At 42.8% G+C, this 16,373-nt stretch overlaps 1 protein-coding gene across 1 annotated transcript in view; it reads right to left on the reverse strand.

The window, feature by feature from the left end:
- Positions 1 to 457: 457 nt before the first annotated feature.
- Positions 458 to 16,373, reverse strand: part of ESYT3 (extended synaptotagmin 3) — a 35,044-nt gene continuing 19,128 nt past the window's right edge. Inside the window, exons 8-23 of the mRNA XM_050899936.1 lie at positions 15,383 to 15,503; positions 14,227 to 14,400; positions 13,614 to 13,696; positions 13,119 to 13,167; positions 12,380 to 12,469; positions 11,453 to 11,515; positions 11,290 to 11,358; positions 9,968 to 10,033; positions 8,490 to 8,576; positions 7,490 to 7,639; positions 6,512 to 6,954; positions 5,225 to 5,314; positions 4,523 to 4,654; positions 2,903 to 3,008; positions 2,239 to 2,288; positions 458 to 1,313 (exon numbers count right to left, since the gene is read on the reverse strand). Coding sequence (XP_050755893.1) covers positions 1,277 to 1,313; positions 2,239 to 2,288; positions 2,903 to 3,008; positions 4,523 to 4,654; positions 5,225 to 5,314; positions 6,512 to 6,954; positions 7,490 to 7,639; positions 8,490 to 8,576; positions 9,968 to 10,033; positions 11,290 to 11,358; positions 11,453 to 11,515; positions 12,380 to 12,469; positions 13,119 to 13,167; positions 13,614 to 13,696; positions 14,227 to 14,400; positions 15,383 to 15,503 — 1,810 coding nt within the window. The 3' untranslated portion in view covers positions 458 to 1,276. The remainder of the gene's footprint in view (positions 1,314 to 2,238; positions 2,289 to 2,902; positions 3,009 to 4,522; positions 4,655 to 5,224; positions 5,315 to 6,511; positions 6,955 to 7,489; positions 7,640 to 8,489; positions 8,577 to 9,967; positions 10,034 to 11,289; positions 11,359 to 11,452; positions 11,516 to 12,379; positions 12,470 to 13,118; positions 13,168 to 13,613; positions 13,697 to 14,226; positions 14,401 to 15,382; positions 15,504 to 16,373) is intronic.

Raw genomic sequence — 16,373 nt, forward strand, 5'->3', positions numbered from 1 at the left:
GTCAATTTAAGAAAAACTTATTATAACTGCTGTCACCTGGTCTACTCAATCGCAGAGAGAGAACCAATACACTCTGTAGCAATCTAGGAAACGGAACCCAGCGCAAAGCCAGACATACTGTAACCACTAAGCATTCTGAATGTTGCTGACACAGTAAGTATGAGATAAAGGTGCTCTAACTGCCTTAGCCATAACACTTCCATCATTTGCCTATCCTGGTTTTCTGGAGGGCCTACTTTAAAATGTTGTTTACATTTTCAGATCAGTTTGGGATGTGAGCAAATTGTTATTCAGTAAGTATTCTTTCTGGTTATGGACCGAGGCAGACTAGATTAATATTTGAAACTTGCTTCAGGTGGTGGTTTATGGGTTTCTGCTTAGCATGGATTTGAAGTTACCACGGTCATATTTCAAAAGTCAGTTTTAGAAAGGCATAGATCAAGTTTCTTATGCAAGACAGTTAGAAGTTTATTGTACAGAAACAAGTACACCAAGCTTCCAAAAATATTTTGGTATATTTTGCTCCAATATTAATAAAGCTTAAGTTTACAAAACTCTGCTGTTCCTCCGGCAGAATGCTTTACTATCAAGGTTTACAAGATTTTGAAATGTACTGTAACAAAGAACAAACCATGTTAAGGCATCACAAACTAAAACCTTAATGACATCTTGGTAAACTAATCTCCCTGCTTTTGGAAGCTCATTATGTACAGACCTGCAGCCACAATCTGCTAAGATACTTTTGAACAGTGCAATATCAATTTCTTAGTTTCACAAAAAACAATTGCTATTAGAGCCTTAAACAGTTTCTTTCAATGGGTTTTGTAGCCCTACAGATGAAGAATGCTGTTTAAAAATCTGTTCTTTTAAAAGTACAATGATTTCATGTTAAAACAACATGAACAGGATCCTGGGGAAATGAGACTGCCAAGCAAAGTAAGGACACTTAGCTGACAGTCTGAAGTATCTCCAGGTACAACACTTCCTTAGGAGAGTATTCATACTTAAGGGTTCTTTGGGGGAGATATGCCAGCAACAGCAAAAATAAAGGACTTACTTATTATTTAGGGACCAAGTATTCCCAATGTGGGTTTTTGTTTGTTTGTTTTTTTACTTCAGTGAGAACTAATCTCTGAGTAGAATCATTAAATTTACATGTCCTGAGCTGGAGAGTGCTTCAAGTTTGCAGCAACTGTTCAAAACACATTAGTTACAAAAGAGATATGTACATTCATATAAAGTTGAAAAATTAGTCACTTATGTACATGAGAAGAAATCAATTTTTCTTGCGTCTACTCCTTGTCAGCTCATACCTGCAAGACAGACACAATAAGTAATTATAGTAGTTTAAGACTTTCTTTAAAGTTCTAACTGGCACAACGGAGAGAACTTGGGCTGCTTTATTCCTTGTGCTTCATAGGCAGTATGGCAAAGGAGGCTTCGGAGATGGCCTCAAACTTCAGCTCTTTCTTTACCGGACCTTTGGATGCGTCATTTTTCTCCTACTCCCATAATTGCCATATGCTTACGTGAGACACAGACGCCAGCTGGGCCAGGGGAACTTGGTTTTCCTATCCCGCTGGCCAGATTTGGCTCACTGCCTGTGTGGATGGCAAGCTCCTGGACTACCCACGCTGCATTCCTCGGGCTCCATTGAAGGAGAAAGAAGGAGGAACTACTGCCATTAACCACAGACGTAGAAGGGGGAAAAAAAAAAAACCCTGGTTCTTAAACCTTAAGCATTGGTCTGAGGCAAAGATTAAGTCTGAACCACAATGAACATACAAGCAAAAATGTAAGTGGCTTATTATAATAGTTTCTATAAATGCTTTGTAATTAAAGTTTTATCTCATATATATATTGCTGATCAGAGTATTAATTTAGTTAAGATCTTTATCCAAGTTAAAATTTGTTGCAAGGTTACTTTAATAAACATAATTCTTTTACTTATGTGTCCCAGTGGCTTTTATGGTAACTTAAAATATGCTGAAGACTATAATTGACATATAGGCCTCTTATTAAAACTGTTTCACAGGGTAGGTATTGCACTAGCAACTGGGTTAACATACAACTTAGATAAAACTACCAGATTAGTTCAAATTAGTCCTGCGTTTGCAGGTCAGATGTTTTTCTTGCTCACCAAAATACACAGCCCAGTTACCAGCACTCCAACAGCAGTCACGCAAACTCCCAGCAAAGCAATTAGCAGGGTTTGACAGTACGGAGATGAAAACTTACCATTGTGCAAAGCCTTTTATTAAATCCTCCTGTGACAAGTCAATCCGCACCTTTAAAAAGCAAATTTTATTTCTTTGTATATTATTCAGCATACAAGTTGACTAGCTAAGCTAGTACTCCTCCCAAGTCAGAGCCACTTTCAAGTTCTAGGGCTGCAGCTCAGGCTCAAGGGAGACGAGCTTCCTGCATTCCCAGGACACAGGCATCAGCCAGCCTCAGCCCTGCAGCTCCGTTTCTTAGCAGCACTACTTGGAAATTTATCTATCACTGAAGAAGTGATTCCAGTTTACTTTTCACAGAATCAAAGTTGTTCACAAAAAGCTTAAAGCACCGTTGGCAAATTCTGGGTTTTAATCACACGTCTTTCTCAGCTTCGTGTTTGCGCTACTGGAGCCGTTCCCCAAAGGGGCAGCAGCGGACCCCAGGAAACATGTTTTTATTTCAGGAGCACCCTTCTGGAATGAAGCAGCATGGCACACGAATCGCGTGAGACCACACAAGCTTCCACCTGGGTAGAGCCTGACTTCAGGTGAAAATCTGGCAGAAAAAGTTGTTTCCAGATTGCTAGTCCTATTCCTGAGACCTAGTTACTAGAACTGCATTTCAGGAATCACTCAGACTGTTCACCTCTACTAAATCAGTAGTGTAGCTTCTTTAAACTTACTTTCCCCAGCTCCTTCCTTTCCTGGGAAATGAACGGCCTGCTGTTTTTCACTGCAATGTCCAGTGTCCTTTTCTTGACATCTTCCAAAGACTCAAAAAATTCGAACCTGAAAGTAAAGTTTTGAAAGGAGAGACTTAAGTCAAAAATTAAAATCCTATAAGCATCAGCGGCCAGAACACAGTGACGGAATACAGCACCAGTGGCCAGAACTTCAACAGAGAAGGAAGATGCAGAAAAGGCAATTCTATAGTCAGATTTCATTCACATTGTAAGAAATCTCTTCCAGGCCTCATGAAAGACTACAACGTTGCAGTTCAGACTGTTCACCGTGCCAGGGGGAAGGAGGAAAACATGCATCCATGATGAAATGCTATTTACCATCATTTTCCCCCTTCATGGAAGATCAGCATGTTTTCCATGCAACCTTTATTACTCAGAGGAAATAGCTGAGCCAACCCCCCAAGTTTACAAAGTAGGCTTATACCACATTAAGAGAAGACAAAGGTTGAAACCTGTGGCAATTAAATTCTTAATGGCCCTGACTCATGTCTCTGGCACACATCATCTAATGTCAAGTGAGTTTTGTCCACGATCAATCACAAGTTCTGCCCACCTAAATAGCTTTTCCTCAAGTCAGAGTTGTAAAACAGGTAATGTGTTTTGGAGCTAAGTATTGCTCATCTTATTGTACTTAATTGAGGATGTACAGGACACGTCAATACCGAGGATGAGGAAAAAGATGCTGTTCCTAACAGCTGTGCTGGCACTAAATCAGTGGAGTTACATGAGAATAGGCAGAAGCAAAATCCACAACTCTAGTGTTCCGAGTGTTAAGACGAAATATCTTAAAATCTTTTCTCCATTTCTGACCTGTACTGACATATACAGAAAGGACCCAACATAGGAAAAAACTGAGCCACCCAGGACCACCCAATATTCACATATTTTCACAGGTGTACTGTCCTCTAAATATGGGATTAAAACCACCTCTCAGAAGAGCTCTAATTCTAAGCATTACTGTGTTCGGTTTTATACAAAACACATTCCATTTCAGTGGCAGAGCTGTGGACATGACATTGTCAGCAAAGAGGTGGGAGCATTTTACCCTGCTCCCACCAGGTCTTGATGACAACATCCATCTGTCTGTCCAAAGAATGGTCCAGTCTCAAAAGGCTTTGTATTTCTGCCTTTGACTTTTGGAAAGCTCTCAGAATAAGCGTCAGGCAAAGAAGTATGAACAGAGAAGCAGGTGAGGTTCCATTTCCAAATGGAAAGATTGCCTCTGCAATGACAGGGAGTTAAACATGGGTAGGGGAATGTCTGTGTGCAAAGCAGCAAGTGCAGCCTGCACCTGCTAGGGTCAGGGAAGGCGGTGGGAAGAAGGCATGCCCTCCTACGGGGAGGAGGGGACGGGGACACAGGGGACAGACAGCACCACAGGCAGAGCAAGGCCAGCCCTAAGTACTTGCAAATCACAGTGAAAGTGCCATTTTTGTCAGAAGACCTGCAAGAGTTCACAAGACAATCCTTAGGAGCAACAGGAGCATACCTTACGTAAGCCCTTTCATTACACAGAGATCGTAAGTATTTCAGCAGCAATCATAATTAACATTTTCTTACTTCTCATCATATTGGGGGTTCAGAGTTTTTTTCTTAACAGAAGTCTTCTTCCTGCTTGTCCATCTTCTATCTGGAAGCAAGTATATACGAACATACGGATCTACTCCACGATTGGAAGAGGGTACTAAGTTTCTGTTAAAAGAAATACAGTGTTGACAAGCAAGGCAGGTTCTCCCAGTGTGTTTTAATAACTTGTCTCTCAGAATCAGACCAACTCTTCATGGGTTCACAGGCCAAAAACATTTATCTTGGGAGTTGGAACATAAGCAAGTAAAACTTTAAGGATGTGAAGTTAAACAAAATTTTCACTACTGAGTCTGTGGCCGCTTACCGGGGTTCCTAAATTAACATTTACAAATTCAGTCATAGGTATTAATCCTTGTCGTGATGCCTATCGTAACATCCCAAGCCACGCATCAGTTGTCAATGCTGTTCAGAGGAAGTTTTGGGTGGATGAAAGTTAAAAGTATCTCTACTGCAGTGAGCACTGCTTGCTGGCCACTCTCGCAGACCTGCTACTGGCATTGACCAGAGCTGGGCTTAGCGAGGCCGCACAGATCGAAGTCAGCCAATGCTAAGGTGTCCCAGCTGGCAGCTTACACTGCACGTGGTTCTGCTCCAGCTTCGCTGGGTGTCTGACAAAAGCTCAGAGAGCTCTTCCCCTCTCCTTTACAGATAGACGCAAGCAACTGTCAGCGTTACCTGCAGCCATTCACCAGCACAACGAGACTCTGCCGTATTGAAGCATACCGCACCGTCAGCTGAATCTCTCCCAGAGGCATTTCAGTTCCGCTGCAAGACAGTTGCACAGTCAAAGCTTTTAAATACAGCTATTTAACAGACCACATGCACAGACCTAGCAGCACAAAACAGGACACGAGCTTCCGAAGTTGGTGATGCATTTTCAACTAAAACCAACTTCCAGGGCACTATTCTTCTTTCTGGCATCCTACGGTTTGCTATCTAGAGGGCAGCTGGACCACAGAGGTTCCACAGAAACAACACTCCCGTTAGTGCCCGCACTGCCTAGCCAGCCTTCTATACAGGTACCCAATTTCAGTCCCACAGTACAAACAGCCAAAAAAGCACCTAGTTGGCCTGCTGTAGATGGAGCAGCAAAATACAGGTTAGCATGTTACACAGCTCCTTCGAGGATGTCTGTATATGCAAAATAGGACCTTTTTTATATTTCTTCTGCATGTTATTAAAGTGGTTTCAAATCCAAAACATTGCCTAAAAATGGTTTAAGAATGGTTTATAAATGAGGCCTTGTTCAGAGCTAGAGAATTTGCCAGTCCAGAAGTACTAGATTAAACAGCTGGAGCTGGGTTTGATGTTCAGGTTTATAACTGGTCTGATGCTCTCTTAATTGAGATGGACCTTCTTTGCTACGTCAGTTCATTAAGGATTCTGCTACCTCCGTTCTGCGCCCCAGGAGAGGCAGATCCAGCTCTCCATCCTCCTTGACAGAGCAGACTACCTGCAGCCTCACACTTGGCACTGTGGGAAAGACACACACACAAGCACACCTACCCACAAAAACTTTGTTCACAGCATTACGAGAGTCTTAAAATTTGTTGGATAAAACACAGCATCCAAAACTTTAAGCAGCCAGATATGCTTATCAAGAGTTTATGTTTTTACAGAAGTGGGATATTCAGACTTCCAATATCCTGTTGCTAAAATCATGAGTGTTATGGGACCCAGAATATTCTGTGTGAGAGGCTCTTAAACAACATAAAGCCAACACATGCAGCACCTCTTAGGAGGGCCAGAGAAGAAAATGCCTTCACTTTACACCTGATCTGATAGTCACCCTGTAATTTACTTTGCTGCTGACTGGAATACTTGGGCCAGTTCTTCGTAAGGTGATTTGAGACCCAAGACTCCAAATGACTTAGCAGACTTCAATTCAACTGTATGCAACAGCGACCTATAAAACCTAAACCTTCCCAAGAGAAAAACAATTCAGCTGGAAGAACCACCTACTTATGAAGGTCCAGATTGCTTCTACTTAATTCAAAGCAAGAAGAAGGCAGAGAACCCAGCGAAGCAACACTGGGCGCAAGCCTCAGTTCCTGTACGACCGGCAACGTGGGCACTACCGCTGCTCTGGTATGCAATGCTGATGATGGGCGATGCTCTGGATTTTGCTCACGCTCTGCCTCATGAAGGCCAGCAACAGTTTCACTTGATACAGGTGCTGCTGAACTGTCGTTTGTGTCCAGGTCTTCTCCACTGTCCTTTTTCAGCAGGGATTCAAGTGCTGCAGAGTCTTTGCTCACAGGAGGTGCTTCTGAGGCTTCTGGTTTTGGTGGGGAGACAAACTTTTGCTGGTTTCCACCCTTCTCCATGACATGCACAGGACCTTGCTTCGAGGCACTGACACCAGCCTTGACTCTTTGTGGATCGGGTTCTTCAGCATTCAAGGCCTAAAAATCACAAGGGAGAGAAATGAGTGCGGCTCCCAAAGCACTGGGGTCAATGCCAGCATTACCACCTAGGATGAAATTTCACCACAAAACTATAACAGCAGGAATCTGCCATTAGAGATGAAAGAGGCCTATCGGATTAGCTGTGATGTTCTCTTCCTTTGTCCTACTGTGAATGTATTTAATAGCGTCTAAACATTGATCCAGAGCACGATGAGAAACCAATTCCTGAGCATCAGTCTCTCTTACTGAGAGCTTTGATTTCCCCAGCTTAGATTTTCTCAGTCCAACTCTTTATTGTCATAAGAAGATTTTCAGCAATGGCACTGCACTAAGTTTTAGGAAGCCTCAGGGATACCTCTCAGCTCCACCATGCGCTCTTAATTGCACTTAAAGACCCTGTCACACTTCCACTTTCTACTCATCTGTGAAGCAAAGCTGCATTTCTCCACACCTACCTTTCATCTCTTTTGCCTGGTTAGAATTGGATGCTTCCACTGGGGAAGCAGAGTGAATGTGGCAAAGAACAACTTACCCGCAACACAAGTTTCATCTTAATGAAGCTGTCTGAACTGGAATGATCCAGCTGAAATCTCTGATCCAGAGTCATGTTTGGGTCCTTAAGTAAGTGGGAGAAACATACCACTGAAGTTCCCAGGGCACTATCCCGATCCTTGTCTTTTATCTAGGGGAGGGAAAAAAAAAAAAGGTTTTTATTGGATGGCAAACTGGAAAGCATACCACTGGGAACAGCAAAGCAAGAAGGTATTTCAGACAGAGACCAAAATTAGCTTATTTACTTCAGGACATACCATCAAGTATGGTTACTTCCAAATGGGTGCTGCCAATATTTCAGGAGTGTAACAAATTAGTATGTTTGGAGTAAAAATCCCATCTCTAACTATGCAGAGAAGGAACTGCCTTAGCAGAAAAACTAGGCCCTGGGATTTACTTGACTTTCCTTACTTGCTCTGGGGAAAATGTCCCAGGCAGCTGGGATGACAACTGGTCTAAACCTTTACAACCTTTTTAGGTAATAGTTCGTTTAGCCTATTTAACCTCAATACACCTTCTAAGTTCAAATCTACTTCTGTAGCTGAGTGAACAGCCGTAGAACTGACTGTGACTGCAACGTATGCTCGTGAGACACAGGATTTCTTAACGAGCCAAAATACCAAGGTGAAGAGATAGGACACTGGTTGAGAATTACGAAGGCTGCGGTTTCTGACAGCAAAATATTCATGGCTTTATTACACATAGACCCGTATAAAACCTCCTTTGCACTTTGCAGCCAGAAATGTCCCATGTTTTGAACTAAGATATTATGCTTTACATGATCCTAGAGCAAAGGTAGATACCAGCATCACCTAACAGAGAATCGCCTGTGCAACAACAGGTGCTTCTTCCACCTTTTAAGTAGGAGGACCCCAGTACAAGCACACAGAAACAGCCAGCACTGCGATCACATCCACCATAAAAGAAGTTTCTTCCTATGGATGTGCACTCACTCTTCAAAGGAAAGGCTTTTCTCTCACCTCAACATGGAGTGACTGGGAATGAGCACTGTGGACAAAGAAGGTGAAAGCCTGGCCCCACGTGGGATCTTTGCTGAAATTGCAGGTCTGCAACGAGAAGATTGTGGCATATACGTTAGCTTATTCTGTAAGCAGCAAAGAATACCATGACACTGATCACCAGAGAGGGTCACGGTGACCCTCTTGTTTTATTCAGTGATGCTACATTCCAGCTGTATGGAGAGAGTGAAATTTCCAGGTCAGAAGCGTGCAGAAGCAAAGTCTCTGGCAAAACCAGAACAAGTTCTGTGGGGAGCAGAAATGCCGAAGAACAAGTCTGGCGAGCTGCAGTTGGCCCCAACCAGTGCTGCCTGGACCAGCAGCCTGCCTCACCTGCAGCAAGGCACCGCTCCCTCCCTCCCACCTCTCCACCCAGGGAGAGCCAGAGTGCTGCTTCCAGCCTACAGGCACCCAGAGCCAGCTCCCAAAGCTGCAGTGGGCTGGCAGGGAATGGTAGGAAAGCTAGAGGGGCAGTTTGAGGGGTGTAAAGCTTGTGGGAAGAGTAGGAGGGCACAGCTTCAGCACCATCCACTTCAAGGATGAAAGAGCATGGAAAGCACCCACAGGGGGCTGTGGTTGAGGCTGCTCCGTAAACCAGCTGCTTCTGCCAGGCCACGAATGCTGGCAGCAAGGGGAAAGGAGCAGGGGAAAGCTGGAAGTCTGATCCAGCTTGGGAGAGGCAGGTGAAGTGGTGTGGAAAAGGGAAAGCCAAAAAAGGTAAAAATGCAAGCAGAACCCAATTTCTGGATGAAACAGGTGGAAGAAACAAAGGAAAATAGGTGCCAGTCCTGTATGCTCCTGTGTAGCCAACAGGATTAATTCCTATTTGTTGGGTGTCCAAAAGAACATAGGGCCACCCTAATCCGCATCCAGCTGCGGGGCAATACACACAGCAGCTACTGGGAGGGCAGAACTCAGCTGTTGCTCATACTCATGAGGCAAAAGTAAATACTAAATAATGAAAAAGGAACTGAAAGTGAAGTGGAAGAGATCCAGATACATCTTGTCCAGGTAAAAAAAAAATCAGTAAAACTGTGAAACACAGGAGCCAGGAGACTCTGATGAGGCAACAAATGCCAGTTTGATACAAATGACACTCCGCCCTGAGAAAGCATAAGCCAGATTGGAGACCTATCATTTTTGCCTCTTCAATCCCTGTAGAACTAGAGTATCTTGGCCAACACGACTTCGTGGCCATGAACACAAAACCAGACACCTATACAGCAGCTGATCAGACACCCACTAATCAAGCACAACTTGGTGACACAGTGCTTCCACATGTTGGTTGACCCCCACCTCCCGGCCTCTGCAGCTATCACCACAACTACAGCTCTTTATATCAGCTTCACTAGTCCTAACCCTTCCTAGGGGCTACTTGGAGATAGTCACCCATAAAATAGAAAGTATTTAAGGAAAGCAGAAGAGTCAGACAGCCTCACCTTGCTTTTCTGAGTCTTGTTTCCTACTGTGAGCAGGACGAAGGAGGAAGGTTCTCGTTCCATCTTCTGTCATTTGATACAGGGAAAAAAAGGAAAGAAAGAAAAAAAAAGAAAATACATTTATCGTTTACAGGAAGCAATATCAAACCCCTACCCTTACTTGAAATAAGTTGCTGGAAAGCTGACAATAGTTTTCAGATGCAGGACATCTGAAGAGTGCAGTACACGGGAAAGACTCCAGCCATCAAACAGAACAGTGTTACTCTCTACCATCAAGAGTACACATTTAAGCCAAAGTTTTGTGTATTTAGGTTTCAATAGGTGAGCAGTTAAAAATTTGTCAGAAGCTGGGAGGAAACAGAGAAGAGTTGAAGGCTCAGTGGGAAGTCTGCATCATTCCTGAATGAAACAGGACTCTCAGAATTGGTTTGCAAGGCTCAGGACTTGCTGTAAAGCAGCTAGAAGCGAGTCTTCGGCATCAAGTAACAATTCCTTTCCAGAAGCAATAATACTGAACCTCTTGTCCTGTGCTTCTCTGCACTAATGCTATAGAAGTTAAGGCTGAGGATCTGGTCTTGGCACAACATTGTATACAAAGTGGATACAAGGAAATCCAGAATTAAGGATTATCGAATGTGATGTGTATCACAGTGCTGGTAACTCAACTAAATTGTAAAGATTGCGTTTAGGAGGGGAGCTACTCAGAGAGAACGGGAAGCTTTATCCATTGCTCAGAGCTGTGCTTGTGTGTAGCTTGTTCAAGAAAAAAGGGAGAAAGTCATTCTTCCCTATACCCACCATTTACATCACAGTAGGAAAACGCAGTATTTGGGGGAAAAGTAAACAGAAGCAAAGAGAGAGGAGGCATGAATGACAGAGTGGCTTCTGAATCCCTCTGAAACTGAGGGGGAAGGAATCTGGTGGTCAGGTCTCCAATTGACAGGAAGGTTACCACAAACAAGCATATTCCATCCCAATGTGGGAGGTCAAGCTGGAACAGCCTAGCATGGAAAGAACCCCTGCTGCAGCAGAAAGGACAACATGACTTGGTCTGATGTGTGGAGGCTCTCTGTCCAAAGTATAAAATAAAAATAAAGACAATCCCCACACAGTCAAATATTTCTGTGCTGTATTCCCCCTTGGACCTCCTAGACTTTCACTGGGGTGGGGGTGGGCTTTCAGTCACTGTTTTGAACCCTGGTCCCTTAGATTCTGATGGTGGAGAGATTATTTCTTTTTAACTACAGCTAGTTTCAGTTGCTACGATACCACATAATCCAGAATGCTGTTTTGCAAGCATGGGAGAAGAATATAAATTTTACCTTGAGGTACTTGTTATTTTTGATCTTCTTTGCTCCACATTCACCATTTGAATACTCAAAGTGGTTTTTCTGAATTAATAAAAGAGTATTTAAAAACAATTAATTTGTGGGCTTTAAAAAAAAGGTTAAGAGTGAAGGCTGCCTGCATGTGGTTTGTACTTACTGGAAGGTTGAAGGCACTGTCCAAGTAGACTATCAGAATAGCTGTAGAGAGACCCTTCTTATCCTGTGAAGGCCAAGAAAGATAAAACGAAACAAAACACAAGGTAGGCATGATCACCCATCAAGGACAACATAAAGCACAACACAAATCCAAAGGAAAGTTTCTGAAAGCTAAGCAGCTCTTCACCTTTCTCCTAAAACTTGCAATTTAGAGGAGCACAAGCCAATACAGCATGACAATTTTAAACAGACCAGTAAGAAGAGGTGTAAGTCTTTTCAGTTCACTGGCCTTAATGCTCTTCAATCTCTCTAGAGCAGAACTGGTTGGATTCCCCAGTGCAGCAAGACACCTGAAAACATGCTCAACCACATACATCAACACCAGTAATCCAGTGTCAGCAGAACAAAGCCTGGAAACAAAATTTACGCACTTCAGCAGAACTCAAATGCTTTTGCTTGATTATGAAGAAACAGCATCCTTGGGAGATGGGCTTTATCCAAGCAATTCTGCTGGACAGATAAGACACCATTTGGAACCATGGCCTTACCAAGCACCAGCGATGGGTATTTGTCTATGACTAGTACAGGTTATAGACAGGGGTCCTACACAGATCCTAGATGAAGAGGGAAGGGAAAAATTATCAAAGAGGGAACTGTGAGAGGCCATTTTGCAGTGAGTCAAAGAAAGCTTTGCTAATTCAAGCAAAAAGAGCTGCCAGATTCGAGTTACTCCTGAATTACCAAGGGACCTGGGGCAAGCAAACGCCCTTCCTCTTCAGGAGGGGCAGGAGTGGGAAATCACATCAAAACTTTGTCAGACAAAAATAAACTCCCATGACTTTGCCTGGGGTTCCTAATTTTACACACTCCTTTGTTGATCACTGGACAGGGATCAGAGTATCTGAATCCTTTAAGCAAATATACTCACCTCGTGTAGCTTTTCCTGGTCATTTACTAGTGAAAGCCACTCAAGTTTTAAATGCAAGTGTCCGCTTGTTGTTTTACTTAAGGGAAACCACTAAATGGAGACAACAAAGAGTAACTTGAGAACTGTGAGGCAGAATAATTTTTATATATATGTTGCAGTCTCCAAGACTTACGTACAATAGACAATATGAATTGTACTTGGAGTGCCTTAGCTTGCATTTTTGACACTTAGATTGTAGCATGTCCATCTACGTAGAAACACAAGCCAGAGAAAATGAAAATAAGATACCCATATACATGCAAAACACATGGATATTTCCAACCAGCACAAGACAGGCACCCTGGCATTGTTTGCAGAGTGCTGGTTTGCAGGATGAACCACAACAAGATTGGATCATTTCTTCCCTCAGCAATCAGACTGCTTCACCAAACTTTATCTGTAGCCTTGTACAAAACATTTGGTACATACAGAACATGAGGTATCAACACAAGATACCCCACTGCTCGCTCAGCGTAACCTCAGGGCTGTCTGAGGTTGCCAGCTTCATTGTAAAAATTATTGTAATGGCTACTTTAAGTTTTCTGAGCGAAGGTATTTTCTTTTTGTGAAAATACCACAGTGCAAGTGTGCAAGGAAGCTTTAAGCATGCAGAAGCAATGTAGTAGCAGAGGGAGAGCACAAATGAGTACACGTAAGCATACACCACCAACCACTTTTAGAAATAAGCTGTGATCTTTACCTCATCAACAGTTCTGTCATTCATTACATCCACTAGGCTTATAAGCAAGCTGAAAGACAAAAAGCAAACATTTCAGTGTATCTTTAGTCGTACAGCATACTGCTGTTGGGGGGAGAAGAAACCACCACCAAAAGAGCCCACGCTCAAATCTGTTCCAAATAACAACTTCTCCGCGTTACCTGTGTGCGCGCGCGCTGGAATGCGCTTACACTTCTGAAGTCTCCCCCCTGAAATACTTCCAAAACTAAAATAAATTTGAAGTAAATCTCAAGCTGTGTAGTAACTATCACTTCTAATGGCTTCCTAGGATTCCCTGCAGGAGTGTGGGACCATTCTCTACCTTATTCAAAGTTAGTTGCACTAGGAACTAATAACTTGGTATCAATATCTGGACAAAGGGAATAGCTTCCTTCAATATTAAATTTCCGGTATGAATAATCTGGGTGTCCTGTTTCAGAGGTTACTGGACCCCGAGCAAGAGTCATGCTAATTTACCTGCCCATAAAGTCATCTTTATCTGGATCTTCATCGTACAAGTCCACTTCTAAGTCCTGACCAGGCACTTCATGAATGACAAACTGGAGGAGAAAGAGGTATTGCTTAAAAATAAAAAGCATTCACATAGGTTCATAAGGGCTCAGGCTGTGGACAAGAACATGACTCTTCATAGCTGTATAACACATTAAGGACATTCCCTGCTGTTTCATGGCTAATTGCGTAACAAATACAATTGATTATAGGTGAAAATATTTCAAAATCAGTTTACTTGTTTTTGAACTACAAGTCAAACCCCTCAAACTGGTATCCCTAATAAGCAGAGAAGAATCAATGCTAGAGCAGATTACAGCTGCACAGACTGCTGCACTGATTGATATTTAAAGCACTGCTTTGCACCTCCTCCAAAAACCCACATATGTAAATCAGATCAACCTGAATGACATTTCAAGTTTGCAATGTAAATTTGAACTTGTTTAAGGGACAAAATGTCTCAATCAAGTAACAAGGAAGTCCACCTGCTCCAGTGCAGTCAGCTAAGAGGAGGTCCTCCAAGCACAGGGACGTAAACGGTTGTGCATCCTACAGATGGAAAGATCAAAAGATTCAGTACCTCAAACGTCTCATTCCAAATGGGATTAAGATCTCGGGAAACTGTCTTGCTTCGGTACTGCACTGTGCCAACGCGAAGAAGAGCATACGGGTCAGACTTCCCCCTGATCGCACCAAGGAAACTGTCTTTCTGGACAAGGTTTTCAGCTTCTAGCAGATGAACCCTTATTGCTCCCTGAATAAAATAAGATACAAAATCAGTCATGAAAATGCAATCTTTGGATAATTATAATATGCTCCCTCCTAAAACTAGTTATTTCAGGCAGCAAGGGTAGTCACCGTGACAGTTTTGTAAAGACATGTATTTTGATGCAGTATATTTCCAATGACAGCTGTATTAAAACACTTTTTCCACCATTTACCTAGAGGAAAAAAACACCCCTTAAACAGATACACAATCCAATCTAGATAATTGGGTAGGAAATATTCTTCAATTTATTTTTAAATCAGAAACACACATATGCACGCAGGATTACAGCCACAGTCAAATCAAGTATAGTAAAGATCAGTTCCCACTGACTGAAGGAGAAACTAAGCACCCATTGGCAGGTTCTTATTTTATTACAGAGTGGCCATTCAACTTCAATTTGGTGATGCAAGTTTGCAATAGGGAGCATCTCTTTGTCATTCATTTAGATTTACCCTCATTAATGAGCATATTAGGTATTTGATGGATGAAGGAGACTGAAGATCTGGATATGTGAAGCATTTACGAGGTTTGTTGTTGCGTTTTTTTTTCCTGAATTTTTTTTCTGTAACAAAGAGGTGTCACCCTCTGAGCTCCCTATTTACACCCCTTCACAGCATCAGCAAAAAAATTAAGTAGCCTGACACTCATCACTCATGTACTTACCTTCTCTTACTGAAGAGCTGTGGTATTCTCAAATGAGACTAAAGTTTAAATTGGTAAATGAGCTCAGTGTCTAAACAGACTTCTTATGCCATGTATAGAGGGTAGGATCCCCCAGCCCCTCTCCCCCCCAAATTATGAACTATCCAATGTCTGCTTTTATATTTCTGAAATATTACCTACAGAAAGCCTACAATCCAGGTTGAAACAGCTGATGCAGGAACCTAAGACACTAAGCTTGCACGCATCCACACTGTGGCAAATGCACGCTCGGTAGATTAACACCCTCACTGAAAAAAACACTCACATGCGGGATAGGGAACCTCAAGTGGGCAATGTTCATGTTCTTTTTCAGAGGCACTGTGATCCTGTTCGGTAGAACCAGCCGTGCAGCAATGAAGTCTTGAATTAGCGAGTCTGACATTACACTGCAGGTGGGGGGAAAAAAGCAACCTAAATCTCTACAATCAATCACAATTTCAGTTAGAATGAAAGAATGAGGCACAGCAAAAGAAATCAGCACTGCGAAATGAGTGATACTGCCTACCTTCCCCTAAAGAGTTATCAAGCACTGGAACAGGCTGCCCAGGGAAGTGGTGGAGTCACCATCCCTGGAGGTATTTAAAAGACATGTAGATGTGGCACTTAGGGACATGGTTTAGTGGTGGACTTGGCAGCGTTAGGTTTATGGTTGGACTTGAGGATCTTAGGGGTCTTTTCCAACCTAAATGATTCCATGATTCTATGAAAGAGTGTCTACGTACAACTGCATATGGGCAGAAGAAACTCATGCTTGTGACATTTAGCTTAGAATAGGAGGAAATGGAGAGGACAGTTCAACACCAGAACCAATCACCAAGGGTGGATGTGGATCACTGTGGAAGGTTAGGCTGTCTCCTATCTGTAATTCACATCCAGTTGAGCTGCTGCAGAGGAGAATATGAGCATGGGGCAGCCTCTCAAGATCGCTTTCAATCTCATTCCCTACCATTCTGCACGTAATCACCATTGCCTTGTGGCACACATGGTGCAAGTTCCCATTTGCATGCAGGGATGTTCCAGTCTAGGGTTGCTAGGGCTGGATGTGAATTTGGGTCTAGCAGGTTGTAAATGATGAATGGGAGCTTAGGCCATATGATGAGATCATCACGCACCCAAACAAGTCATACAAACTCATGCGCCTTCTGGGTTTCCTTGGGAATGCCGACACCAGAGATTGACGAGGTGAAGAGGGAATCAGGAATTTTCAGCATTTCACAGGGGGCTCAAGACCTCGAGGTAGTTTGTTTTTAGACTTA

This window comes from Gymnogyps californianus, chromosome 7, assembly GCF_018139145.2.
Source record: "Gymnogyps californianus isolate 813 chromosome 7, ASM1813914v2, whole genome shotgun sequence".
Lineage (NCBI taxonomy): Eukaryota > Metazoa > Chordata > Aves > Accipitriformes > Cathartidae > Gymnogyps > Gymnogyps californianus.